Source organism: Bos grunniens, chromosome 19 (genome assembly GCF_055505025.1).
Source record: "Bos grunniens cultivar Pamir isolate PY7600 chromosome 19, Bosgru_T2T1.0, whole genome shotgun sequence".
NCBI lineage: Eukaryota > Metazoa > Chordata > Mammalia > Artiodactyla > Bovidae > Bos > Bos grunniens.
Window position 1 is genome coordinate 37,031,601 of NC_141183.1, and position 27,861 is coordinate 37,059,461.

The 27,861-nt window shown below is 43.6% G+C and overlaps 1 protein-coding gene across 4 annotated transcripts in view; it reads left to right on the forward strand.

Moving 5' to 3' along the window:
- The first annotated feature begins 348 nt into the window (after positions 1-348).
- Positions 349-27,861, forward strand: part of ZFP3 (ZFP3 zinc finger protein) — an 87,014-nt gene continuing 59,501 nt past the window's right edge. For 2 of the 4 annotated variants that reach the window (XR_015148017.1, XR_015148016.1), the window contains exon 1: positions 17,672-17,779. Coding sequence is in view for 2 of the 4 variants with exons in the window: in XM_086359442.1 (XP_086215568.1) it covers positions 478-484; positions 23,061-24,592 (1,539 nt within the window). In the remaining 2 variants the exon portion in view is untranslated. Of the gene's footprint in view, positions 485-17,671; positions 17,780-23,060; positions 27,672-27,861 lie in introns of those variants that run through there. The other 2 variants (XM_086359442.1, XM_086359443.1) reach the window with 2 other exon arrangements.

Below are 27,861 nucleotides of genomic sequence, written 5' to 3' on the forward strand. Positions count from 1 at the left end.
GAAGGTCTTCAGTTATATTGATGGTTGAAACCCAGAGAATTCATACAGGAGAGAAACTGGCTGTAATAAATGTGGACATGAAAAAAAAAAACAAAACTGTGGACATGCTCGCTGACCTAGGTCAAGCTTTACGACAACATCAAAGACTTCATTTCAGGGAAGAATCCTATGAATGTAATGAATGTGGTGATACCCTCACAAGACCTGTGCCCGAGAATCTGCTTCTGAAAAAAGAGAGAATAAAAACTCGAGCAATTGGAATGTCTCTGTGTATTTATTTTGTGATGCGAAGCTGCTGGCAGATCCCCGTATGCACTGCCTTGGTTCATACATTTCTTACATGAGTCCTTGATCAAATGGTAAACGTGGAAGAAAGCTTGTTTACATTTCCTCTTTCTAAATCATCAGAAGTACCACACCAGTTGGAAAAGCATTGGACGTAATCCTTGGAAATTAATGGAAGCTTTCTGACTTGTCATGCCATGTAAGTAGCTCAAATGTCCTTGTCAATCAGGGTCAGAGCTCCTGATCGCTCTTGTAGTAATTTTCTGCCTGGAATTAGGGAAATGCAAGAAGACTTTGAACTGAAAGGTCCCGGCACGCTTTCCACCATCAAGAAGTAGTTTATACTGGGAAGAAAGATTCCAGGGTGCTGTGGTATCAGAGCCCTCATACCTTTGCAAGGGTTGAAGGGTGGATTGTCCCTGGTAAAAATGAAGAGAAGTGGATGATGACTGATAAAGTTATTTTCTGAAACTTAATGTTGATTGAATTAGCCACTAGGGTGGTGTATATTAAAGAGGAGGATGTGAAGATGCATTCATGCTTGTGAGAATTAATGCTCATTTGTTTCCCAGAACCCGGCTTCTGTGTTTCTTCTCAAACTTGCCCATTTCCTCTCAACACATGCAAGACTAGGGGTACAGGTTCCCGAGCAGATACCCTTTCAAGACAGAATGTGAGGCCAGGACCAGAGTGAATGTCTGAGGTACGGAATTCCTGGAGGCATTTGATTTCTTGCATGACCTTGTGCCTCTCTTGGCTCAGTCTAGTCCTGGCCCTGCAGGGAAGCCCTAGAGCTTGGATGGCTTGCTTGGAGGGGACTGAATGGAAATTTGGATTTTAGGGGGTCTTGGAACAGCTGGAGCAGAGAGGAAGGGATGGAAGGAAAAATAAAGGAAACATTTGGGAGGAAGCTAGCTGAGGGAAAGAGCTGTAGGAATGGGCTTAGTCACAGAGCCAGTTGGAAAAACCGAGTGACTCTAAGACACAGCTCTGCCATCTTCCGAGGCACCAGTAATGGCCCTCCCTGTGTCCACTGACTCATTTACCAAGTGCCGCCATGCTTGACACATCGCTGTTAGAAGCATGCTTTGAGACTTCCCTTGGCAGTCTGGTGGTTAATTAAGACTTTGCCTTCCAGTGCAGAGGGTGTGGGTTCAATCCCTACTCTGGGAGTTAAGATCCTACAATGCCTCTCAGCCTAAAAACCAAAACATAAAAAGAAGCAACATTGTAACAAATTCAATAAAGACTTTATAAATAGTCCACATGAAAACATCTTAAAAAAAAAAAAATGGTTTGCTTGGACTCTTCTCAAGGTCTTCAGAGGCTAGCTCACGTAATGGTTCTTTATCATAAAGGTATTGGGGTTATTATTATTACTTTTTATGGCCTTGTTATAAAAAAAAGAGGGAGAACTCGGTGGTCTGGGCTGCACAAACTCTGCCCATTCCCAAGATTTCCAGGGCTGGCCCTTAACCAGCCTCTAGGGGATAACCTTTGAGCCCTTGGGAAATCTTGCCTGCTAAGAGAATTTGTATATCTGAGGCCTTGGGCCTTACCAGATAGTTTATGTTAACAATGTGATGCATCCTGAACACCTGTTTTGTATGCCTACGGGCTTGGGCCACACTGCATCTGGGCCAAAGACTGAATAGCTAAGGTCAGTCACACTGGCATTCCATGCTTCCATGACTGACCCCCCGCAGAAATCCTGAACTGCAAGGCTTGAGCTTCCTTGTTTGGCAACACCATGTATGTGTTGTCATATATTGTTGCTGGGAGAGTTATGCACTGATTGTGTGATTCCCCAGAAAAGGGAGAACCAGAAGTTTGTGTCTGGTCTCCTGAATTCCACCCTATGTACCTTTTCTCTTTGCTGATTTTTTTTTTTTTTTTTTTCGAATTTGATTTTTCTTTTCTTTCTTTCTCTCATGGCATGTGGAACTTCCTGACTAGGGATAGAACTTTTTGCTCCTTGAAGTTAAAATCATGGAGTCTTAACCTCTGGACCACCAGGGAAGCCCGTCTCCTTGCTAATTTTAATCTGCATCCTTTCACTGTAATAAACCTGCTTCCTGAGTTTGGTGAGTCCTGCTAGCAAATCATCAAATCTGAGAGTGGTCTTGAGGACTTCAATATAGATATTCTTGCTGGAGTACCCAGGAAAAGCAGAACAGACAGGCTGCAGATTGTTTTGGATCCAAGGCAGTTCGAAGGACTTCTATTTAAGAAATTAAAAAACATCTCAGCCACAGAACTTCATTTTTAAACCAATTAGAAGTACCCAAAGATAGAAGTTCAAAAGCAAATGAAAAAGAGCACAAACAGCTATAGTTGTCTATATATTGCTAACAACAAATGTCAAGCAAAGGGTATCTCTAGACTAGAGGCACGGTTAAGGGCCTCGTTTACTGTTGGGCCTCATTTGTTGTTCTGGAAGGAACCCATCTGTGATTTTCCCATTTAATGGGCCTCTGGTCTTTACTATCAAAGTATTCCTTTTCCCAGAGGAAAAGACTACTACTAAGTGAGCTTCCCAGGTGTTGCAGTGGTAAAGAATCTGCCTGCCAATGCAGAACTGGGTGCAATCCCTGGGTCGGGAAGATCCTCTGGAGGAGGAAATGGCAACCCACTCCAGTATTCTTCCCTGGAGAATCCCATGGACAGAGGAGCCTGGCGAGCTACAGTCCATGGGGTCGCAGAGAGTCAGACATGACTGAGCACACACACTCGTGAAATACATAATTATAATGTCCTTACTATAATAGTCCTTACTATCATCCCAGAAAGTTCAGTAAATATAAAAGTGAACTACCTGTTGGAAAAGTGTCTGTCCATGGTGACTCAATATTGAATGATTAATACCTTAAACTTCACCTCTACTTGTTAACTTTCTCATCTCAGAAACCAATGACCTTGATGAAACCCCACTGGTTACTAGTTTGGTGAGTAATTCAGAGTTAGTGGGAGAGCCCAGCTTGTTTCAACAGCAGGAGCTTTGTAGATCTTTAATCCTCCCACTCTGGACTTTCCCTCTTCTCAGACTGCACTGAAAGAAGACTCCAATTAGCAACATTTTTACTGTTTTATTGTTGACATTTCCCCCTTCTCCCTATGATGCTCCTCAGTCTTATAAGTTTGAAAGTTGTCTTTACATCTCTGTCACCATCTTCTCTACTTCTCTTTTTTTTTTTTTTTTTTTGGTTGGATCAGGTCTTAGTTGCAGCACGCAGGATCTTTAGTTTCCACATGTGGAATCTAGTTTCTTGACCAGGGATCGAACCCGGGGACCTCTGCATTGGGAGCACAGAGTCTTAGCCACTGGAGCACCAGCGAAGTCCCTTATCTTCCATTTTCTTTATCCAAATATTTTTAAAATACAAAAGTTATCCTTTAAAAACAAAGCCAGAGGGACCTCCCTGGTGGTCCAGTGGTTAAGACTCTGTGCTTCCAATGTTAGAGGCAAGAGGCACAGGTTTGGTCAGGGAACTGAGATCCCACATGCTGTGTGGTGTGGCCAAAAAATTAAAACACAAAGCCAGGGCTCTTACATGAAATGTCAGTTGGAGGATGTTTGGCTATGACCCAAAATAACAACGGCTTACTCATGATTTAAGTTTTTTCCCTCACATAAAAGGCAATTCAGGGTTCCTAAAGAGCCCTCACAGTCTTCTGGGATTATCTCTAGGGTGAAGCTCCTGCCTTCACGTATAAGGTGGAGCGGCTGGCATCAAAACCATGTTGTAGGCAGAGAATGGAGGAAGATGCCTGCCATCTGTCTCTCAAGGGAATTTCCTGCAAACTTCCCTTTCCATTCATGTTGCACAGGTCAGGGCTTAGCTATGCGTCCACACCAGCTCAAAGAGAACTGGGAATTGTGCTCTTCTTTTTTTTTTGTCCGTACCACGCAGCATATGGGATCTTAGTTCCCTTACCAGGGATCAAACCTGTGCCCTCTGTATTGGAAAGCAGATTCTTAACCAGTGGACCACCAGAGAAATTCCAACGTCTGGGACTCTCAAGAGGGGTGGGTGATACTGGGTCACTCATCTCCACCACAGTTGTCATGAATGTTCATCACATTTTCCTCTTTTCTCCACCAGGGCTGTTGTTTCACTGCCGTACTTGCCTATAGAAATAGCTTGTCTTACTTTGGAATGCTGGTTATGATATTATTTTTATATTAAGTAATACACAAACAGTATGCATGTTTCAACATGTCTCTTGGTATAGAAATAATTAAGAATCTAGATGAGGGGAATGGTGTGTATATTGAATTTTATGGGTTTATTGAAATGTAAACCCCTGACTTAAAAGACACTGCCACTGTTCAAAGTGGCAGCTGTGTCAGATTGACGAGGGCTCTGAGATTTCACTTTTTCATTCCTTCTCATCTGCTTTCCCACACAAAGCTGGACTCTGTAGGCTTGTGGCGCCACCTGACGCCCATTGAGGACACTGCCTCTTCATCCCCAAGCTGGGAGAGGACGCCTTAACACGTAAACATATCTCTTGCTGAGGTGCCTTTTGAGATTTCCCCATCTACTGTGATTACACTTTGAAAATCCTCACACGAGCACTCTTTCCTTCTACCCCTTTCTTTCAACTCTTGGCTGTGTATGTGTGTATTCAGTCATGTCTGACTCTTTGTGACCCCATGGACTGTGTAACCCACCAGGCTCCTCTGTCCATGGAATTTTGCAGGCAGGAATATTGGAGTGGGTTGTCATTCCCTACTCCAGGGGATTTCCCAACCCAGGAATTAAACCCACGTCTCTTACATCTCCTGTGTTGGCAGGCGGATTCTTTACCACTGCACCATCTCTCCTCTCCTTGTTTGCACCAGCAGTTGCTGCAGAGTTAACTGCCATTGTACACATTCTAGAGCCTGGTATATGCTAAGAGCTTTTTGTGCATTATCTCACAGTTATCACAAGAATCTTATGTATTTAATAATTTATCCCGTTTGGAACATCCCTGAAGGTCCAGTGGTCAAGAATCGTCCTTGCAATGCAAGAGATGTGGATTTAATCCCTGGTCAGGGAACTAAGATCCCATATGCCGCAAAGCAACTAAGCCTATGCATCACAACTATTGAGCCTGCACATCACAACTAATATTATCCCATTTTACAGGTGAGAACACTGAGCTACAAAGCTGCAGTCATTTTCCCAGGTATGCAGAGCTACTAAGTGGAAGAGTGTAGGGCTGTCTCTAAGCCTGTGCTTTACCAGTGGTTCTCAACGCTGGAAAGCACCTGTATTTTTTAATTTTTTTTAACTTTTTTGGAAAATACTTTTAAATGTATCATTGTGTTATGGGAAAAATACATTTTGGTGGTTATTAGGAAAACTTAGGCTTCCCTGGTAGCTCAGCTGGTAAAGAATCTGCCTGCGGTGCAGGAGACCCGAGTTAAGATCCCTGGGTTGGGAAGGTCCCCTGGAGGAGGGCATGGAAACCCACTCCAGCATTTTTGCCTGGAGAGTTCCCATGGACAGAGGAGCCTGGCAAGCTATAGCCCATGGGGGTAGCAGAGTGGGACATGACTGAGTGACTAAGCACAGCACGGCACAAGAAAACTTACCCAATGGTCATAACAGTGTTCCAGGGGTACATAAATATATTTCTGGTTTCAATAGCTAATCCAAAAATAAAATTTAGGAGCACTTCCTGCATGTAGGTTAAGGATGCCTATATACTTGTATGTCTTGGCATATGTTCACTGAATCATTCATTCTCTCGAGTGTGAATTTTAGCATCCAGGCTGATTGTGTTACTTGGATACTGAATTTAAATTGAAAGCCTTGTTCCTCAGGGTTAAGGTGACTTTTATATATTATTTATTTTTAAAAATTTATATATTTGGCTGCTCTTGATCTTTGTTGCTGTGCATGGGTTTTCTCTAGCTGCAGTGAATGGAGGCTACTCTTCTTTGCCGTGTGTGGGCTTCTCATTGTGGTGGCTTTCCTTGTTGCAGAGAACAGGCTGTAGGCACATGGGCTGCAGTAATTGCAGCACTTGGGCTCACAGGCATAGTTGTTCCAAGGCATGTGGGGTCTTCCCGGATCAGGAATCAAACCCATGTCCCCTGCATCAGCAGGTAGATTCTTAACCACTGGACCACCAGGGATGTCCTAAGGTGACTTTTATATTTAGTGATGCCTTGAGACATCAGAATCACCTGGGAGTTAAAATACAGATAGCTCTGCCCCCATCCTGGACCTTTCAAAAGCACCGTCTCCCGAGCTGGGCCTGGGAATCTGAAATCTGCCTTCTGCTCACTAAGGAAAGTGCCTTATAATAGTGTGGTATTACTGGATGCATTTTATGAGGTGTTGAATAATTTGAAATGTGATAAAAATTCATTTACTATGCAATAAGTGAAAAAAGCGAATCCCCTCCAATTAAAACAAAATTTCAGGAATCTCAATTTGAAAGCTCATGAAGGAAGTTGGACACTGTTCACCCTAATGAACCGGTAAACAAATGACCGAGTCCTTTGTGAGTATCATGAGAACTTGGCCGTTGTTTTGATTTGCTTCGTGCCTTCTGTGGTTATGTTGTGGACTGTTATTTTTAAATGTACTGCACAGCCTAGTGGAACCTAAAGAGGCATGACAACTAAAAGTAATGTGTTCTGGATAGGATCTTGGCATGGGAAAAGGCACTAGATAAACACTAGGGAAATCTGAATAAGATACTGGACAATAGTTAATAACTGTATCAGTTGGTTCCTTAATTGTAACAAATGTACCATTCTCAGGTAAGATGTTAATATATGGGAAACAGTGTGGGATAGACTCTGTGTACTACCTCTGCAATTTTTCTATAAATCTAAAACTGTTCTAAAGTTAAAAGCTTATTTAAAATAAGTAAAACAAAGAATTACAAACATGGCAAAAACGTACTGTTATCATTTAAGTGTTTTTATGTTCTATAACCTCATATTTGCATTTCTGTGTAATGGTGTTAATGTTGGGCTTCCCCTGTGGCTCAGTGGTAAAGAATCTGCCTGCCATGCAGGAGACATAAGAGGCATGGGTTCCATCCTGGGGTTGGGAAGACTCCCTGGAGGAGGGCATGGCAACCCACTCCAGTTTTCTTGCCCAGAGAATCCCATGGACAGAGGAGCCTGGCAGGCTACAGTCCATAGGGCCGCAAAGAGTCGGACACAACTGCAGCGACTAAGCACACAAGCATGCACGCTCATGTTAGCATTGAAAAATGAAAGCAAGATGTAATAAAACTCCATAGACAAGTTTTAACAATCACTATACCACTTGATCCTGTATCTTTAGGAAAGAGTACCTTGTGAAATCACATAGACAACAAACATAGCCTTTGAGCAAAACATATTCATTGACTGTAGGATTATGAGTCATGTGATGATACCAGCTCACCTTATCTTTATTCCTTTGGGGGAAATTACCTTAAATTGTGTAATGTCTCCAGAAACTCATTTCTTGCCAAAACCTGTCAGCTTTGTAATGGTCTTGGTTTTCTTATCAGGTGTGATGAGTGCAGTTGTGCCCATTTTCATAGAGCCAAGAGGTTAAGCCACTTATTAAAGTCTCAGAAATAATAAATGGTAGAGCCAGGACTAGAAGCTGGGTCTCATGGTGTTTAAGCTAATATTCTTTTCACCTCTCTGCAACAACAGGGGCTGGGTCCTAATCCTTAACAAGGTACGATGGCCCCTCTTCCTCTTTCCTGTCAGAAGGCCACTTTCACTCACGAATCTACACCTGCCTGGAGCACCTGAATTCCAGAGAAGTCAGCTGGGCCTTAGATCTAGGTGGCTCCCCAATTGTCTAACCAGGGATTCTTTAAAAAAAGATTTTTTAAAATTACTTTTTGGCCACACCACATGGCATACAGGATCTTCACTCACCAGCCAGGGATTGAACCCATGTCCCCTGCAGCGGAAGCACAGTCTTAACCACTGGACCACCAGGGAGGTCCCTAACCAGGGATTCTTAACATGAGAGCACACTGGAATCCCCTGGGGAGCTTCGCTGATGTTTCTTACCTCCAGAAATTTGGAAATATTTGGTCTACAAAGCATCCTGGGATTTTTTTTTTTTTTTGCCCTAAAATTATGGCATGTTATTGTTTAACGTTGCTACCAAAGAACAGATCTGCCTGTTAAACCTGCTTCCGAGGAGGTCATGGAGTTTTTTGTGGATGTCATTTCTGTTGATCATCTATCCCAGAAGTTAGAACACCTACCCCTTAGAAGCGGATGCCTGGCTTTAGGCAAAGCTCTTTGGGTCTCCTCCCCACAAGACAGATGTTCTACATCTCAGGATATAAAGCAGAATTCATTTCTCATATGTTTTTAGAGTAGAAGGCTAGTCCCACGAGCTGAGGGCTGAAACAAACCTAGTCATACCTGAGCATTGTGTGCTGTTGTTGAGTGTGTTGTTCCAGAGTGCAAAACAGTCTTTTGACTGGTCTCTGAGGGGGCTGCAATGTCCACTGTCTTGCATAGTTTAACACTTGGGCCTTGTCAAAGGAAAGGAGTCCCCTGATTTTGACAAGGTCTAATGTAATTATTTATGTCCCTCTCCATGAATCCCAGTCTCCTCCAGGTTCAGCCCCTTTTTCCTCTCACCCTAACAAACCTACATCTTAAATAGTTGTTTTGTTGCTGTGCAGTTGCTAAGTTGTGTCCAACTCTTTGCAACCCCATGGACTGCAGCATGCTAAGCTCCTCTGTCCTCCACTGTCTCCCAGAGTTTGCTCAAATTCATGTCCATTGAGTCTGTGATGCTCTCTAACCATCTCATCCTCTGCCACCCCCGTCTCCTTTTGCCTTCATTCTTTCCCAGCATCAGAGTCTTTTCCAGTGAGTCAACTCTTCTCATCAGGTGGCCAAAGTATTGGAGCTTCAGCTTCAGCTTCAGCATCAGTCCTTCCAGTGAATAATCAGGGTTGATTTCCTTTAGGATTGACTGGTTTGATCTCCATGCAGTCCAAGGGACACTCAAGAGTCTTCTCCAGCACCACAATTTGAAAGCATCAATTCTTTGGTGCTCAGCCTTCTTTATGGTCTAACTCTCACATCCATAATGACTACTGGAAAAACTGTAGCTTTGACTATATAGACATCTCATATTAAGCAGCATAGGATGATGGGAGGTGTGGCCTATTTTCCTAATTAAAGGTGTTTGTCCATCTCCTCCAGGGATGCTGCTTGTATCTTTGGGCTCTAGAGACTTTAAACCCTTGCCCACTAGTGCTGGGAACAGTCCCAGATTCTTCCAACATCTTGGCACCAAAGATATTCCCTGGATCATCGTGTCCTCCCTTGGGTCTAGCACAGTAGGTCAAATTACATACTCAGTCTTACTAAGGAAAGGTCTAATTTGATCTTCTAGAATGTATAATTTTATAAGATTGATTGCTGCTTATCCAGGGGTGGCCTTATTCAAAAATAAAGAACAAATTAACCAAGCTTGATGGCTGATCCCTCTGGTTGCTGTATTTTGGCTCACTGACACTCCAATGTTATATGGAACTTGTGGACTCTAGGGTCAGCTAAGGTTCCTTATCCACCCTGTGAAAAAGTTACCAACCCCATGATAACTGTTGATCTAATGGGATAGAAGGCCTTCCCAGATGACTTGGTAGTAAAGAGTCACCCTGCCAAGCAGGAGACATGGGTTCGATCCCTGGGTCATGAAAATACCCTGGAGAGGGACTTGGCAACCCACTCCAGTATTCTTGCTTGGAGAATCCCATGGACAGAGGAGGCTGGAGGTCTACAGTCCAAGAGGTAGCAAAAGAGCCAGACACGACTTAGTGACTAAACAACAACAATGCCATAGGAGGAGCTTTGCGGAGCTAACTGGCTACATTTGCTGTTTTAACCAGCTTTACCCTGTGTCCCAAATCCCTGCCATTATTCTTCTGGGTTAAGGTACTGTTCCTTAAGGCCACTGTTAGAATTCAGCTTAATTACGGAAGATTTTTCCAGGTAAGCATTTCTTAGTCAACATGTACAGACCATCTGTGATTAGTGCAGTGCTCTGGGCACAGTCCCTGAGGGCAGGTTTGGTTCTTATCACTAGGTGGGGAAATGAAAAATATTCTTACAACATAATACAAGATACCAAAAGTGAAATTAGCCCAAATGCCAAAGGTCACTGGAGGACAGTGAAGGAGTGATTGAAATGAGAAGAGAGCAAGCATGAAAGGCTTTGTGGATGTGATTTTTTGGAACCAGGTCTTGAAGTATGGAAGCCAGGTGGCAACCCAAGTATACTTATCATGCAGGATTTTATTCCAGTAGATGGGAGACACTTTATGTACATGTGAACCAAATGTGGATTTTCTGGATGTTAGATGTGAGACTTTCTCTCTGGAACTGATTGTTGGTCAAAATAGTGGCAAAACTGGCCTAGACAAAACAGAGCCCCACTAAAGGATGGATGGGTGGTTTAGTCACCAAATCATGTTCGACTGTTCTGACTCAATGGACTATAGCCTGCCAGGCTCCTCTTTCCATGAGATTTTCCAGGCCAGAGCACTGGAGTGGAGTGCCATTTTTTTATTCAGGGTATCTTCTTGACCCAGGGATCAAACCTGGGTCTCTTGCATTGCAGGTAGATTCTTTACCAACTGAGCCAGATAGAGGTAGGTGTGTATTCAGTGAGACTCTAGGAAGGAAGCCAGGTTGAAATGAGGAGAGCCTGGGGAGGAATCTGAAGATGTGGGTGCTAATCTGGTTTCCCCTCTTCTGACCTGAGTAAACCTGGACCAGCCACTGAATCCTTTGAGCCACCTTCGCCTGTGAAGGACTTTTCTGCAGCTGCTGTAGACAGCCAAAGCTTCCAGAGACTCTGATCATGGCTAGTATATACGAGAGGGCTTTGGAAGCTTTGTTCAGTATTTGTAAGGTTTGGATTTGTTGTTATTGTTCTTTTAAACTGTGCCTGAAAGCCTGTATTTTGCCTACCTGAATAACATCTCTTTATCTTGATTTCATATATGGCATGAATGTAGTGAAGTTGAGGATCATGTGAATAACTCACTGCTGCAGGGGTAGAGAGAGTTTGAACAAGGAGGAAGACGACAAGCCCAAGATAAATCTAGAGAGAGAACATGTGGGTGTTGGCAGCAGAATTAAGCATCAAGAGACAAAGGGACACTTTTGCTTTAGAGGGACCCCAAAGGGTCATCACAACTATGGATTTCAGTGGCGTTGGACCCAAGGACAGGATTGTGGGTAGGGTGTGGCATCAGAGAAAACGAAGTACAAAGAACAGTAAACAGTGTGGGCGATGGCAAAGGGATTGCATCAACCTGAGAGGTTGCATCACAGAGAAAGGATCTTGCTGAAGCGCTGAAGTGCATCCAGGGTTTTTTAAAAAATCGAAATATAGTTGGTTTACCATGTTGTGCTAGTTTCAGGTATACAGCAAAGTGATAAGTTATATAGATAGACAGATTGGATGCATCCTTTTTCAAAATTCTTTTCCATCATTGGTTATTGCAAGATACTATATATAGTTCACCATGCTTTATGGAAGGTCCTTATTTTTCTAAATTAATTATTTGTTGTTTTTGGCTGTTCTGGGTCTTTGTTGCCGTGACAGTTTTTCTCTCGTTTTGGAGAGCAGGCACTACTCTACTTGTGGTGCAAGGCTTCTCGCTGCAGTGGTTTCTCTTGTTGTGGAGCGCAGGCTCTAGAGAGTGTGGGCTTCAGTAGTGACAGCTCCTGGGCTCTAGAGCAGAGGCTCAGTATTTGTGGTGCAAGGGTTTAGCTATTCCGCCCCATGTGGGATCATCCCGGACCAGGGATCAAACCCATATCTCCTGCATTGGCAGGTGGATTCTTTATCACTGAGCCACCAGTGAAACCCTGTTTATCTATTTTATATATAGTAGTGTGTATCTGTTAATCCTAAATTCCATTATCCCTTCCCCCCACCTTCCCCCTTTGGTAACCATAAATTTATTTTCTATGTATGTGAGTCTATTTCTGTTTTGTAAATAAGTTCATTTATATCATTTTTTTAGATTCCACATATAACTGACATCATGTATTTGTCTTATTTACTTAGTATTTACTTATTTGACTTATTTACTTAGTATGATAATCTCTAGGTCCATCCATATTGTTGCAAATGGCAGTATTTCATTCTTTTTTATGACTTAGTCATATCCCATTGTCTCCATATATACCACATCTTGTTTGTTCATTCATCTCTTGATGGACATTTAGGTTGCTTCCATGTTTTGGCTATTGTAAGTCACGTTGTTATGAATGTTGGGGGTGCATGTATCTTTTCGAATTCAAGTTTTCATCTTTCCCAAATATCCATGATTTTTAGGGGCTGTATCTTGAGCTGGAAAAACAGCATCATGAAGATAGAGTGAGGAGTCACTCTGGCCTCCTGCAGGTTCTCTAGTCACATTGGGAACTAACATGTCCCTGTGATGGTGGGAGACACTTGACTTGGACACAACACTCCTCCCATGTTGTTTTCTCAAAATAGAGCCTCAGAAATATTCATGTAGGACTGCCTTGGTCTGCATGGCAAACGATTTCCACTCACATGGGAATTCAGACTATACTTAGCAGCAGTTTTTCGAAGTGTTGTGATGAGGGGCTCAGTGAACAGAGACACTAGAGGTGCTGTCTTAGCCCTGGTGACATGTGGGCTCTGTTTTTTGGCTGTTCTGGGTCTTTGTTGTGGTCCACAGGCTTTCTCTGGTTATGGAGCAGAGGCTCTTGAGCACAAGGGCTCACACTCTTCAGGTGGGCTCATTATTTTGCTGACCTTGTGAAGACTCCAGAGCCCTGGAGAAGAGCCTCATGCCCTGGGCTACAGTTTTTTTCCGCTCTTTCCTCTGATCACTTGCTCCCTTGTACATTCTGCTTTTGTCTATTTCCAGTGCATTTCCTGCCACCACCTCCAGCTCTCCTTCCTCAAAGCGCAGCACTGACCCCTCTGCCAGAGCAGCCTTCTCTTCTCTGCCTCTCTACCTGGAACTGAACCATGGCCCAGTCACTGGAGAGTGAGATTTCCAGGTGTTGCTGCATTTTATCCCATGTTGAAGGGCTTCCTAGGTGGCGCTAGTGGTAAAGAATCTGCCTGCCAATGCAGGAGACATAGGAGGTGAGGGTTCGATCCCTGCGTGGGGAAGATCCCCTGGAGAAGGAAATGGCAACCCACTCCAGTATTCTTGCCTAGGAAATCCCATGGACAGAGGAGCCTGGTGGGCTACAGTCCATGGTGCTGCAAAGAGTCAGACATGACTGAGCGCGCGCACACACACACACACACACACCCCACCACGTGAAAGGGACCACGGTTTCACCTGAGGGGGAAAGAGATGTGGACCTTACAGGACCTTGAGGCACCTCTTCGATTTAGAACTTGTCCAGGAAAGATCTCCTATTTTGGCACAGTGTTAACATGACCTCAGATGTTAAGATGTTAACATGGCTCAGACGGTAAAGTGTCTGCCGCAACATGGGAGACCCGGGTTTGATCCCTGGGTCAGGAAGATCCCCTGGCGAAGGAAATGGCAACCCACTGCAGTGCTCTTGCCTAGGAAATTCCATGGATAGAGGAGCCTGGTGGGCTACAGTCTATGGGATTGCAAAGAGTTGGACACAACTGAGTGACTTCACTTTCTTTCTTCCTTTAACATGACCTTGCTGAACCAGGCTCAGAACTGGTTGCTCTGGGCTCCCCGGGATAATTGTTAACCCTAGAAAAGGAGATTGCCTTTGTCTTTTACTTCCTTGCCTCTTCATAGCTGAAGGTGTGAGGGGAACACTGAAAACTTAATTGAGCCTTGACTCACCTTCAGCCGGTTGCTGTAGTGTGGAGATGAGATATGAATATTTCAGGTCAGTCGCTTTATACTGAACATGGGCCCAGCATGGCTGGCAGCTCTTCTGGATGTGTAACCGAATGCTGACTCTTAAGGAGCACTCTGTGTGTGGGAAAAGGTGTATTCATAGGAAATGGTTAAGTCACATAAGGCAGGATGCATTTATGTCGTGCTGAGTGAGACTCTGGTGTGTTGAATGTACTGTGAGGTTGGTGCAGTTGAAAGGAAGGCAGGATCAAGGAGAGAGGTGATGGTGATAAAAAGAATGAATGTGGAGAGTTGAAAGAGAAGAGCTGTTTACAGGAAGAGAAAGCTACCAATCCAGTGTCCCTGTGTTAGGTCAGGCCCTGGCCCGAGATTATTCACTGGGAGAAAAGGGTTTTGAAAGACATGAAGGTTTTCAAGGTGGGTGCTTTTGGTCATTTCTTCAAGAATCCTCACAAAGACTTACATTTACAATGTTATTTAAATCTCAGGGGACACTGAGTGCTGTTATGAACAGTTTGGTAGTAGCTTGGAATGTTGTCCATAGAGGATAGAAAATATAATTATGATCGGTATTAGGTCCAAATCAGAGTTGTAAGCTACTCTGAGAAGTGGCACGGTTTTGAAGTCTAAGAGAGGAGAGTAGCCAGTGCTGGTAGCCCTCCTCCCCACATCTCCCATAGAGAGAAGAGAAGGGACAAGGGTGAGCAAGAGCCATATGCCTTTTATTTTCCGTATTCCTGTCTCTGTGTGAATTCAAGAGGTGGCTGACATTCCTGGCTGCCATTTTTTTTCAAGAGGAGCAACACTGCTCATTCTTACATGTAAGAAGCAATTCCATGGAAGTCCTGAACCTGTTAGGAGACTGTGAAACACCAGCCCCTACCCAGTCATACACATCCTCATACACCCAGTCTTGAGAATGGCTATTTGTGAACCATATGCCTTGGCTTCTTCCCTTAGTAGGTCCCTGTTGCTCCATATGGCTTCTAAATTGGCTAGTGTAGTGAAGCAGGTAGGCAGGGAAGTGGCTAGGAGGATACAACTTATCCTTTTCCTGTTTAACCCACATACTGGGGCTGATCAAATGAAACACTGTTAATGTCTGGCTAGCAAAGTAATGCTCAAAATTCTCCAAGCCAGGCTTCAACAGTATGTGAACCGTGACATTCCAGATATTCAAGCTGGATTTAGAAAAGGCAGGGAACCAGAGATCAAATTACCAACATCCATTGGATCATTAAAAAAGCAAGAGAGTTCCAGAAAAACATCTACTTGTACTTTATTGACCATGTCAAAGTCTGTGTGTGAAGTGAAGTGAAGTTGCTCAGTCGTGTCTGACTCTTTGTGACCCCATGGACAGTAGCCAACCAGGCTCCTCTGTCCATGGGATTTTCCAGGCAAGAATACTGGAGTGGGTGCCATTTCCTTCTCCAGAGGATCTTCCTGACCCAGGGAAGATTGACTGTGTAGATCACAACAAACTGTGGAAAATTCTTGAAGATATGGGAATATCAAACCACCTGACAGGCCTCCTGAGAAATCTGTATGCAGGTCAAGAAGCACAGTTAGAACTGGTCATGGAACAACAGACTGGTTCAAAATTGGGAAAGGAGTACGTCAAGGCTGTATATTGTCACCCTGCTTATTTAACTTATATGCAGAGTGTATGATGCTAAATGCCCAGCTGGATGAAGCACAAGCTGGAATCAAGATTGCTGGGAGAAATATCAATAACTTTAGATACACAGATGGCATCACCCTCATGGCAGAAAGCAAAGAAGAACTAAAGAGCCTCTTGATGAAAGTGAAAGAGTAAAGTGAAAAAGTTGGCTTGAAACTCAACGTTCAGAAAACTAAAATCATGGCATCTGGTCCCATCACTTCATGGCAACTAGATGGAGAAACAATGGAAACAGTGAAAGACTTTATTTTCTTGGACTCCAAAATCACTGCAGATGGTGACTGCAGCCATGAAATTAAAAGACGCTTGCTCCTTGGAAGAAAAGCTACGACCAACCTAGACAACATATTAGAAAGCAGAGACATTACTTTGCCTTCAAAGTTCCAAAGCTATGCTTTTTCCAGTAGTCATGTATGGATGTGAGAGTTGGACTATAAAGACAGCTGAGCGCTGAAGAACTGATGCTTTTGAACTGTGGTGTTGGAGAAGACTCTTGAGAGTTCCTTAGACTGCAAGGAGATCCACTCAGATCATTCTAAACGAAATCATTCCTGAATATTCATTGGAATGACTGATGCTGAAGCTGAAACTCCAAATACTTGGGCCACCTGATGCGAAGAGCTGACTCATTTGAAAAGGCCCTGATGCTGGGAATGATTGAAGGCTGGAAGCAGAAGGGGATGACAGAGGATGAGATGGTTGGATGGCATCACCAACTCAATGGACACGAGCTCGAGTAAGCTCTGGGAGTTGCTGATGGACAGGGAAGCCTGGCGTGCTGCAGACCATGTCGCAAAGAGTCAGGCAAGACTGAGTGACTGAACTGAACGTCTGGACCAGTGACACCCAAATTTTAGACTGCATCAGAACTCCTGAAGGGCTTGTTAAAACACAGATTGCTGAGCTCTAACCTCAGTTTCTGATTCAGGAGATCTGTGGGTGGGGTCTGAGAGTTTGCATTTCTAACCATCATTCCAGCTGCTGCAGATTCAGACACCACACTTTTGAAAGATTTTTTTTGGCTGTGCTGGGTCTTCCATTGCTGCATGGGCTTTTCTCTAGTTGTGGCGATGGGGCTACTCTCCAGTTGCTGTACTCCAGCTTCTCATTGTGGTAGCTTCCCTTGTTGCAGAGCAGAGGCTCTAGGGCGCGCGGGCTTCGATAGTTGTGGCGGAGAAAGTAACAAGTACACAGGGGCTGAGTTGAGAACTATCAAGCTATTCAAGAAATGAGCTTATGGTAGAATGCTGTTCCCACTGCCTGAACCACTGTCCCCTTCACTCCTAACCCCGGTAATTCCCGGTCAACCTTCAGATTTCAGCCTAAACATCACTCCCTCCAGTAAGCCCTCCTTGACCTCAAGAGTGGGTCTCCCTTTGCCCCCAGCAGATGATCGGCCTGTTCCTAGGATGTAGGGGTCTGTGTTTACCAGATTCGTGGAGTCAGCAAAGGGAGTGATGGGATAAGGGATGCAGATGAGGAAGTTAAGGACACAGTCTCTGCCCGGGGAGAAAGTGAAGCCAACTTTCAATTTCTTGAGTCCAGATCAATGCTTGGGGAGCGACATCAGCGTGCAGAGCGGCCGGTTCCAGGGCGGAAATGCATCCCTGGAGCCGTTCTAGGAAACTCGGAGGACCCAGCTTGTCGGTGATCCTCGGGCAGAAGTGGGCATTGCCAGACGCAAAAGGCCACTTCAGGGAGCTGGTGTGGGAGGCAGCGGCGAGGTGGGGCTCGTGTGAGGGCGAGAACTGGGGCAAAGCAAGCCTGGAAACGGTGAGGAGTCGCCCGCCAGCCGACCACCTGTTTCTCCCGGGAGTGCGGCGCGTGCTGATTGGCTGGAGTGCTGCCTGGGTACCGGAAGTGGCCGATGCCCGTCGCCCGTGAAACCAAGACAACAGCTGCGGGTTCTGAGCGAGCTGGCGGAGAAGCTTGGGGAGCCCGACCGGAGCGAGTGTGGGGCGGTAGCTGCCTGAGGTGAGACCTCATCCCGTCCCGGCGGGGAGCGGAGGGCACTGGGCTCCTGAACCCCTGGCCCGCGAGCCCCGCGGAAACTCGACGTTTAGGCCCCTACCAGACCCGGGTTCGATGTATGACCTTGGACGTTATGGTCCCCCAAGCCCCCACCGGGTCCCCACCTGCACAAACCCTGGATGCGGCCAGGGCCCGTCCTCGCCCTGGCTCCCTGCCTGTCAGTCGCCAGACAGGAGCAGCAGGGACACCCCCTCCCTCGGTCCTGACTTGGGGGCCGATGGGAGCTGTGGCTTCCTCAGATATTCCATCCCCAAGTAAAGTGCGGGGACGAAATGGCGGGCAGTGTCAGAAACTCCAGGCCTTCTGGCAGCTTGTCTCCAGGGCCGGCAGACGGGATATTAGCATAGGAGGGTTAGTTATGGAAAGGAGGTAGGTTTGAGCGCAGGGTTAATAGAGCCTTGCTGATTGTGGGAACAGGGAGACAACAGAGGAAAAGATAACAGTGCTTTAAAGGAGCTTCTTTTTACAGCTAGTTACTGACATCAGCAATGTGTCAGACTTCCGATCTAGGCTCTTGAGATACAGAAATGAGTGAAATACCCAGTTCTTCCTCCTGGGTACCACAGATTCCTTGTGTAGACAAGACATGTACACAAATTCCTTGTGTATTTACCAGGTACCTGAAATATGTTAGGCACTGGGAATGTCAAGATGAATAGAACATCCTTGCTTATGGTCTAAAGAAGGAAACAGATGACTTAGCCTATCCCTGGAGATTCTGACTCTAAGAGATCTAAGGTGGGACCTGGAAGTATTTTCAGAGGTTTTTCTAGTTGACTTTTCTGCATCTAACCTAATCCCAGGCCAAGAATCATTATTTAAGTATCATTCATTAAACAAACACACAAAAACCTTCCTGCTATGATTGTAAGCCCACTGAAGAATTTTTTGAGTTTTATGTGGCTCCTCATATAGGTAGTATGGTCCTTTAAAAGTTTCAGTTCTCATGGTTAGTAAGTTGGTAGATATTTGGTTTATGCATCATTATTTTGTGAATGAGGATTTCTGAGTGCATTAAAAGAAATACAGATCTGCAGAGTTGAAAACTCTGTTCTGAACTTTGGAGACCCAGCAGACGCTTGTCATCCCCCAAACTGAGGACTAAGAGTGCTGAGCCTACTCCTGAGATGGCATGTCCATCTTCTCTCTCTCCAGGAAAAACTCATTTTAAATTTAGAAAAGTGAAGAATTGAGAAACATAGGAAATTATGTTTGGAAATTTGAATTTGTGCTATGAGTAGTGGAGTGTTTCCACATGAGGACAAGATCTAATGTGTATCTGTACCTCTGGGAAAATCAGTCGAAAGAAGGATGGCTTTGGGACTTCCCCGGCGGTTCAGTGGTTAAGACTCAGCACTTCCACTACAGGGTCCATGGGTTCCAGTTCTTGTTGGAAACTAAGATCCTCCATGCCTCCAAGTGTGGCCAAAAGAAAAAAAAAAAAAGAAGGATGGTTTTATTTATACATAAAAGGTGTCTATAAAGAAGGTGTCTAAAAACAGTATTTAACAAATGGCATTAATATTGTGGCACTGGTGGAATGCAAAGTAAAAATAATCAGAGGGGGCAAAATTTAATTGGGGAAGACTTTCTGGATTAGAATTTTGAACCAGTTTTGAAGTTGGGGATAGATATGCATGCCTAACTTCTATGTCTTGTATCTTGTTTTTCTGTGAACACATGATTTTCCATATGGTGTGAGACAGATATGAGTTTTATGAATGCTGATTTTGTAAGGAGCTAGATGATAGAAAAAAAGTAACTATAGGAGAGATGGTGGTGAAAAGGAAAGGCCAGAAGAGGGGTCAGAAGTAGACAGGGACTGAAATACCAGCTTGTGGAACTTGTTCTTGGATGAGCATTAGAGAGAAATTTATTTAAGACAGCGCTTCCTAACTCAAATAGTACCATGGTTGAAGAAGAGAGCTAAGTTCTCTATGCTGAATTCTTACAGTTATATAGGTACACATTATTTATAATTTTCAAAAACTTCAAGGAAAAGGGAAAGCCAGGTTTTGAGTGTCTGCCTTTTTTCCATGGGAAAATTAGAGAAGGCACTGAGTGGGGGAAGTTGAAGAAGATTCCAGTTCATTTTTAGGGGTAGCGGAAAAAGCTTCCAAGACTTTAGGATTCCAGTAGGAGATCAGGTTCCTTGACCAGGACTGCACCCTTGAGTGACTCAGGAGGCCTCAGGGTATGATCCTGTGGATGACTGGAGGCTGGGCAGAGAAAAAGGACAGTACAAAGGGCACCCTCCAAATCCCCCCTTTCCCCTTCCCCAGTCTCTCCTGCTTCTGAGAATCTTCATTTCTTCACTAATCTCGTCTTTTCTTCCCTCTTAAGCTTTCTGTCTATTGGCACCATCCTTTCTAACATGAGCATATTCAACTCTCTCCCATTGGAGAAAATCCTTTGATTTTCTTTGGCCTTTTGCACTAGTGCCCATCTTGGTCCTCTTCTTTCATCTAAATTTTCTGAAAGAAGCAGCAAATTTACTAATCAGTCCACTGCCACCTGGTTTCTGCTGCTGTCATTCCACTGACTCTGTTCTCACATGTTATCTGTAACTACGGGGCAGATGTTTTCCAGTTCTTATCCTACTGGATCTATCAGCTGCATGTGATGCTTTGTTGTTCCCTCTGCTATGGCCTTGGTGACCTCTATGCCTTTGTATTCTGATACTTCTACTTCATTAACCCTTCTTTCTCTTCCTGGAGGGCTTATATTCCTCTCACTACCCCTTTATCATTAGGGTCCTAACAGGAAACAGGTACTTTGCTCAAATTAGGATAATTTGAGTAGGGTTTATTTGCAAAGAAGTTAGTTGTAAAAGGTGTGGGTGTGGGAAGGGTGTTGAGGAACCTGGGACTGGCAATAGCTTAGTAGACACCAGCCCTAGACCAGAAGAGATAAGATGTAGGAGAGGTTCTGGAACCCATATGAGATAGCTGGGTAGAACAGACTCCTTGAGATGAGTAATGAACTTCAGTTGAAGGGCACCAGGAGCTCAAGGAGACCTCATAGGAAGGAACCAGGAGGATAAATACTCCGACCTCACTCTCCTCCCTCCTTTCAGCCTCCTGTTGGGGCTCCCTATTGGTAAAACACAACTGGAAGCCAGAGGGCCTGTTGGTGAGTGCTGTGTAGGTTAGCCTTCTGGGACAGAGAGCAGGGTGGAGAAAAGTTGAAGGATCTGAAGTGCACATGGAATTTAACTGGAGTACTCTTGAATGTTGGCTTTGGCTTTCTAGGTTTCTGTCTTCAGTATCTGACAGTTCTCACGTTGCATTCATTACTGCCTATGCTGAGTACTGTCAAGTCTGTATCTCTCTTCTTGACTGCTGTAAACTTTAGACCAATATATTTTGGCTGATTCTTTGATACTACTGTATGGATGTGTTGAAACTCATCTTGTCCAAATCAGAGCTCACTTGTCATCTGCCTTCCTAAACTAGCTATTCCTCAATATTCCCAACCTTGGTGGTACCACTATCCATCTAATTATACCTACCTCATGCGTGTATTCAATCATACTCCAAGTCTTAGGGGATTTGTTCTCTCAAACATTTCTCTAGTCTGTTTCCTCTTCATTCACACTACTACTATTACCCTTGCTAAATCTCTGGGGCCATTGTACCTGTTAGTAGCAAGTTTGACTTCATAAATAAAAAAAAACCATAATGAATTAAGCAAGGAAAAACCTCATTTCTCTCTTAGATAAAAGAAATCCAGAGGCAGGCATTCCAGGGCTGGTCTGGCAGCTTCACAGGGTCACCAGGGACCCAAGGTCCTTCCTCCTCTGGTCCAGGGCATGCTGGTAAATGCATGGTCTGAGGTGGCACTCCAGCTGTCACCTAATGCCCCAGGCACAGCCCCAAGGAGGGTGAAGAAATGTATCCCCTTACCTTTAAGTAGATATCCCAGAAGTCCCTTGTGCTTTCATTTGCATTTTACTGTCTCATTGGCCAGAAGTTGGTGATGTCACAAAATCTAGCTGCAAAGAAGGCTAGAGAATATATTTCCTTAGGTAGCCTTGTTGCTACAAAAGTAAATTCATTATTCTGTTGATGAGGTGAGGAAGAGGGAAGATTGGGATAGACAACTAAAAATCCTTGCCATAGCATTTTAGAAGTTTTTTTTTTTTTTTTAAATACAGGCTTTTAGATTTATAAAAGTGCTAAGAAAATTACATAAAGGGATCAGTTATAATACTCATAAGTAAAACAACATTGCAAACATATATATAATAACAACCAGTTAGAAAATATAAGAAAAACTCACTAAAAGAGAAGACATACAGAGATGTGATAGATACAAAAGCATCAGGGTAAGTTTGGAAATTTTACAAAATTTGGAGACATAGAATAGACAGGAAGTTTTTGTAAAAGAAGACAATAAGAGAGAACTTTCTGTAACATATTAAAACTTTTTAAGCTACAGTAGGTTGAACAGTTTGGTATTAGAGAAGGAATAGACTGATCAGGAGAACTGAAAGGAGTCTGGAAATGGACCCAGATATATATATGGAAATTTAGACTGTGGTATAGGAGGCATTTCAAATTAGTAGGGAAAATTAGGTATTGATACAGTTTAGTAACCATCTGGAGAAAATTAAGCTAGAACCTTACTTCATCCAAATATAAGGGAGTCAAGCGTGGTTCCTTCTGCGCCCATTGTAGCTAAGTCATGTTAACCTTCTGAATGGGTGACCCCTACAACATATGCAATCCCCTATTCTGTAGAGCTGGTGAGTACCACAGCACTGGGCTAAAGATAGCTCTTCTTGCTACTCTTTCTGGTTACTGCCTCTATAAACTCCAAAGTCATATTAGTCATTTTTGTCCCTTCTCCTAACCTTCTCCATATATTATCTGTTAATATGGCCACAATTTTTCTTAAATGTTTTCCTTACCAACCTCAGGTTCTGTCCCAACTCACTGTTAATATTATGGAACTTTTATCAGCATCTTCTTACCATCCATTTCCTGTCTCCAGCCTTTAATCTCTTCCTTTGATCATTCCTCTCACTCTCTTCAGTCAGCATCTGCTATTTGTGTAGCATGTCCACCATAATCCTGAATTTTTCTCTTCCTTTCCATAGCATCCTATAATCTCACCAGATACAGAGAGTGCTGTCAGAACCCTGTTGAGTTCCATACTTCCTAGCATGGGCTTCATTTAGCTGTGATACAGCCACTTCACAGACTTACTTCTCTCATTTCAGATTGTGAGATGGGGACTGAGAACAAGGAGGTAATTCCCAAGGAAGAAATTTCCGAAGAATCTCAGCCACATGGGGCATTTTTAGAAAAAATGGAAGAAAAACTTCCAAAGGTGGTGTGCCAGGGTCATGAGTTTGGAGCAGTGTGTGAAGAAGACATATTGGAGGGGCATTCCCGAGAGTCCACAGAAAAGATTCTGGGGCAGGAGTCATCTGAGGAGAGAGACTTTGCATCAGAGTTGATTATCTTTAAGAAATCACCCTCCAGTGAGAAAGATCAGGAGAAGGATGAGAGTGAGCGAATCTGCAGACTCAGCTCAAACCTGCTCACACGTCAGGGAGACACCACATTAGAGGCAGTTAGCACATTTGCTACTTCTGGCCAGAACTTCATAGAGAATTTAGGACCTAACAAAACACACAGAAGTTCTGTGGGAGAAAAGCCTCATACATGCAAAGAATGCGGGAAAGCCTTTAACCAGAACTCACATCTTATTCAGCATATGAGAGTTCATAGTGGAGAGAAACCCTTCGAATGCAAAGAATGTGGAAAAACATTTGGAACTAACTCAAGCCTTCGAAGGCACCTGAGAATTCATGCTGGAGAGAAGCCCTTTGCCTGTAACGAATGTGGAAAGGCCTTCATTCAGAGTTCACATCTCATCCACCATCATAGAATTCACACTGGAGAGAGACCTTATAAATGTGAAGAATGTGGTAAAGCCTTCAGTCAGAATTCAGCCCTTATCCTACATCAGAGAATCCACACTGGGGAGAAACCATATGAATGTAATGAATGTGGGAAGACCTTTAGGGTTAGCTCACAGCTTATTCAGCATCAGAGAATTCATACTGAAGAAAGATACCATGAATGCAATGAGTGTGGCAAAGCCTTCAAGCATAGCTCAGGCCTTATTAGACACCAGAAAATTCATACTGGAGAAAAACCGTATCTATGTAACGAGTGTGGGAAAGGCTTTGGGCAGAGTTCCGAGCTCATCCGGCATCAAAGAATTCACACAGGAGACAAACCGTATGAATGTAATGAATGTGGGAAAACTTTTGGCCAGAACTCAGAGATAATCAGACATATTAGAATTCATACTGGTGAGAAGCCCTACGTTTGTAAGGAATGTGGGAAGGCCTTTAGGGGGAACTCAGAACTTCTTAGACACGAGAGAATTCACACTGGAGAGAAACCCTATGAGTGCTTTGAGTGTGGGAAGGCTTTTAGACGGACCTCTCACCTTATTGTCCACCAGAGAATTCATACTGGAGAGAAACCTCATCAGTGTAATGAATGCGCCAGAACCTTTTGGGACAACTCTGAGTTGCTTCTCCACCAGAAAATCCACATTGGAGAGAAACCTTATGAATGTAATGAATGTGAGAAGACATTCAGCCAGCATTCCCAGCTTATCATACATCAGAGAATTCACACTGGAGAGAAGCCTTACGAGTGCCAAGAATGCCAGAAGACCTTCAGTCGGAGCTCTCACCTCCTCCGACATCAAAGTGTCCACTGTATGGAATGATCTGCGAAACGGGAAAGCCTTCTGAGGGAAAAGCTGAAGTCAGACTTCATGTTCTTAATCTGCACCTCGAGTTCTCAGATCAGATGAATGGGCAGAACTTCCCCCGCCCTTGTACTGATTTTTATTTAAGCAGCTGGACAAAAAAGGATGAGGCACTTTTATGAACTGTTCATTGAGAAGTTTCATTGTACTGAGTTAAATCATAAAAGCTGTTTCAGGCCTTAATTCTCCTCTTTCCTTTTTCCTCACCTTCCTCCTTCCCCCCTTGTGGATCACATAACATTAGGGGTCTGCACCAGCCATCTAGCCCAGATTGTTACTGTTCAGGAAAAATGGAAGAATGTGATTCCATCACCTCCTAGGAATGGCACAGTCGACCCCTTGAATATTAACCCCTGAAATGTTAAAGTCTTGGCCTAGGAGACATACCTCTCTGTCTTTTCCACTGTTTAGCATTGGGATTTAGTAAGCTTTATTAGCTTCAAAATGTTCCAAACTCTCTATCAAGTTTCCTTAGAAGATGGCAGTATTAATGAAGAAGCAGGAAACTTGGGTCATCTCCCATCTAGGACTTCCTCAGTGATTTGAAGAGGTGCCCTGATGGAGGAAGCTGACAGGCAATTTACAGGATCATAAGTGAAGGCCCTCAGAATCCAGAGGGGCTGATTAGCAAGGCCAGGGGAAAAACAGGTGAGGCCAGGCCACTCAACATGAATAGAAGCAGCTCTTTCACAGCCGCTCAGACTGACTGCTCCCAAGAACTCTGCTGCGTTCACTTTTGGCCCCAGTTCCTGCTGCTGCTGCTGCTGCTGCTGACAAATCCTGTGTCAGGAAGTAGCTCAAAGAGGACTGTGCAGCTTCATTGTCAGCAGGCACCAGGCCACAGTGATAAGCAGGTTCACCTGACTGACCAGGGCCCCTGCCTTGCCAAAGCACTTAAGCTCTCATGACCACTGTTGGGGGCCTTGGTTCATGGACCAGAATGTGATAGCCTCTTCTCAGTTTGCCCTTGACCTTGGAATTCTCTTTCTTCAACATCTCTACATGTGTTTTCTGTGTTCCCTTCTGTTTCTTTTTCCTCCAAGGAAACACATCCTCAGTTTTTCATGTGTCAGTGTTTCTGAGGCAGTCTTTCTGAGGTAGTGGGAATTGCACTAATGAGAATCCAGCAGGCTTGGGGTTTGGTGTAAGAACTAGACCTTGAATAAAGCACTTCACCTGCTGATCCCTAGTTTCCTCATCTGTAAAATAAGGGGAGTTGAACTAAATGATCTCAAGTTTCAACCAACCCAATAATTCCTCAACTCTTTTTTAAAAACTTAACTTTATGTATCTTCAGTGTTTTATTCTTTAATCTCTTTATTACACTAATACTAATCACTACTATTTATTGAATTTTTACTATGTGTCAGAACAATGCCAGACAGTTTACATTTTTATTTTTACAGCCTCCCTATGATGTGTCCTCTCTTTTTAAAAACAGACAAACAAAACAGCTTTATTGTGGTATAATTTACATACCATAAAATTCTCCTGTTCTAAGTGTTCAATTGAATGCGCTTTAGTTTATAGAGTTGTATAACCGTTAGTGATCTGGGTACTCTAGCCCAATTTGAAAGGTGAGGGGCAGGGGAAATGTCAGGTAACTTGATCACATGATCAAGCTCATGATCACACAGCTAGTAAGTGCTAGAGCCAAGACTCCAGCCCTGAGCTGTGCTCCGAAGCACTGTGCTGTACTCTGGGTAGGTGGATGCATTACTGCTTTATTCAAAATCCTTTGTACATTTTCTATTAATTACTACATGAATTTGAATATAGCTGATTTAAATCATGTCCTTGGAAACATAACTGGTCATAGCCCAAACCCATCAAATGGGTTTATTCTTGTGTCCCAATATGTGTCCCCCCAGGTTCGTGTCCTTGGCTTGAGAAAAGGGCTGTAAAAATAAGATGATTGATTACACAGTTTCCACATCCTTCCAGATACCTCTATTAGAGAACTAATAGACTTTAGCAATTCTTTAGCTTACCTCTTTCCATGGGTGATTACAAGTGCAGTGTGCTTTCATTTCTTTTTTCATTGCTCAAGCTTAAATTGAATTATTCCCAAACATATCTTTCTTACTTGAAACCTGGATGTCACCCATTCCCTTAACTTCTGATTCCTGTGTTTGAACATTTTATTGGCACATACACCCCTTGCCAGCCCTTAATATAGAACTCAGCACCTCTTTAACGCTCCCCACAAAGGATCCCTTCACACAAACATACCCATGAGTAATACTGGCTTTACTGAAGATTTTGGTGTGTAAAAAGTGGAGAAGGAGGTTCACATTCTGTTAGACATTTTGTTCTCAGAGTGCCCTTGGACAAACTGCCACTGAAAATGTTTCTCTTTGTCCTTCCCTCTCAGGTTTATCACTTAAGCTTCTTTTTTCTTGCCAGATATTGAGCAACCCCCCACCTCCAGCTCCATTACCTTCTTAAACCCACTGCTTAGCAAATAGAAAAAAAAAAAGCCCTTCAGTTAAATATACTATTGGAACATTAGATGCAATTTTGTGGCCAATTTTTGTTGTGCTCGATCCTAATGTTAAGGGAGGAAGTTCTGTCTCATTCTAAGAAGAATCTGCCAACATATATTAGTGTTTTCCAGGAGAAATTCTGGTGAATGAAATTATTTCCACCTTCTTATATACACACTTCCTGTAACCTCACTTCCTGCCTTTACCACCTCTCATCCAGCTAGCTCAGACTCCTCTCTTTTCCTTGTTTGCCCCCTCCCCCTCAATTTACTTGGGAGCCAAAATCTGACCATAATGTAATTACGACTGGTAGTCATAATCTAGTGCAAGTAGAATTCTGTCAAGGAAAAAAAAGACTTAAGTTTTCTTAATGTTAGACCCATTAAAAATACCAGGCCTCACAATCTCAAAGACCTACTAAAATACCCAGAAATACCCTTCATGATTTTTGCAGCTATGTCCATGTATATTTTCACCCTTCCCTAATTAAACAGTTTTATTGATATTCTAATGCTTTGTGTAAATAAAATATTTCTTTACAGTTCTATTGATTTGATGCCTTTCTAATGTGTATTCCAACATACATTGTTTCATTATGGTCTTAATATGACTTTGGGGCTTTCCTGGTGATCCAGTGGTTAAGACTCCTTGCTTGTACTGCAGGGGGCACAGTTTCCATCCCTGGTTGAGGAACTAAGATCTCACCTGCCTAGTAGGGCAGGAAAAAAAAAAAGTTTTGCC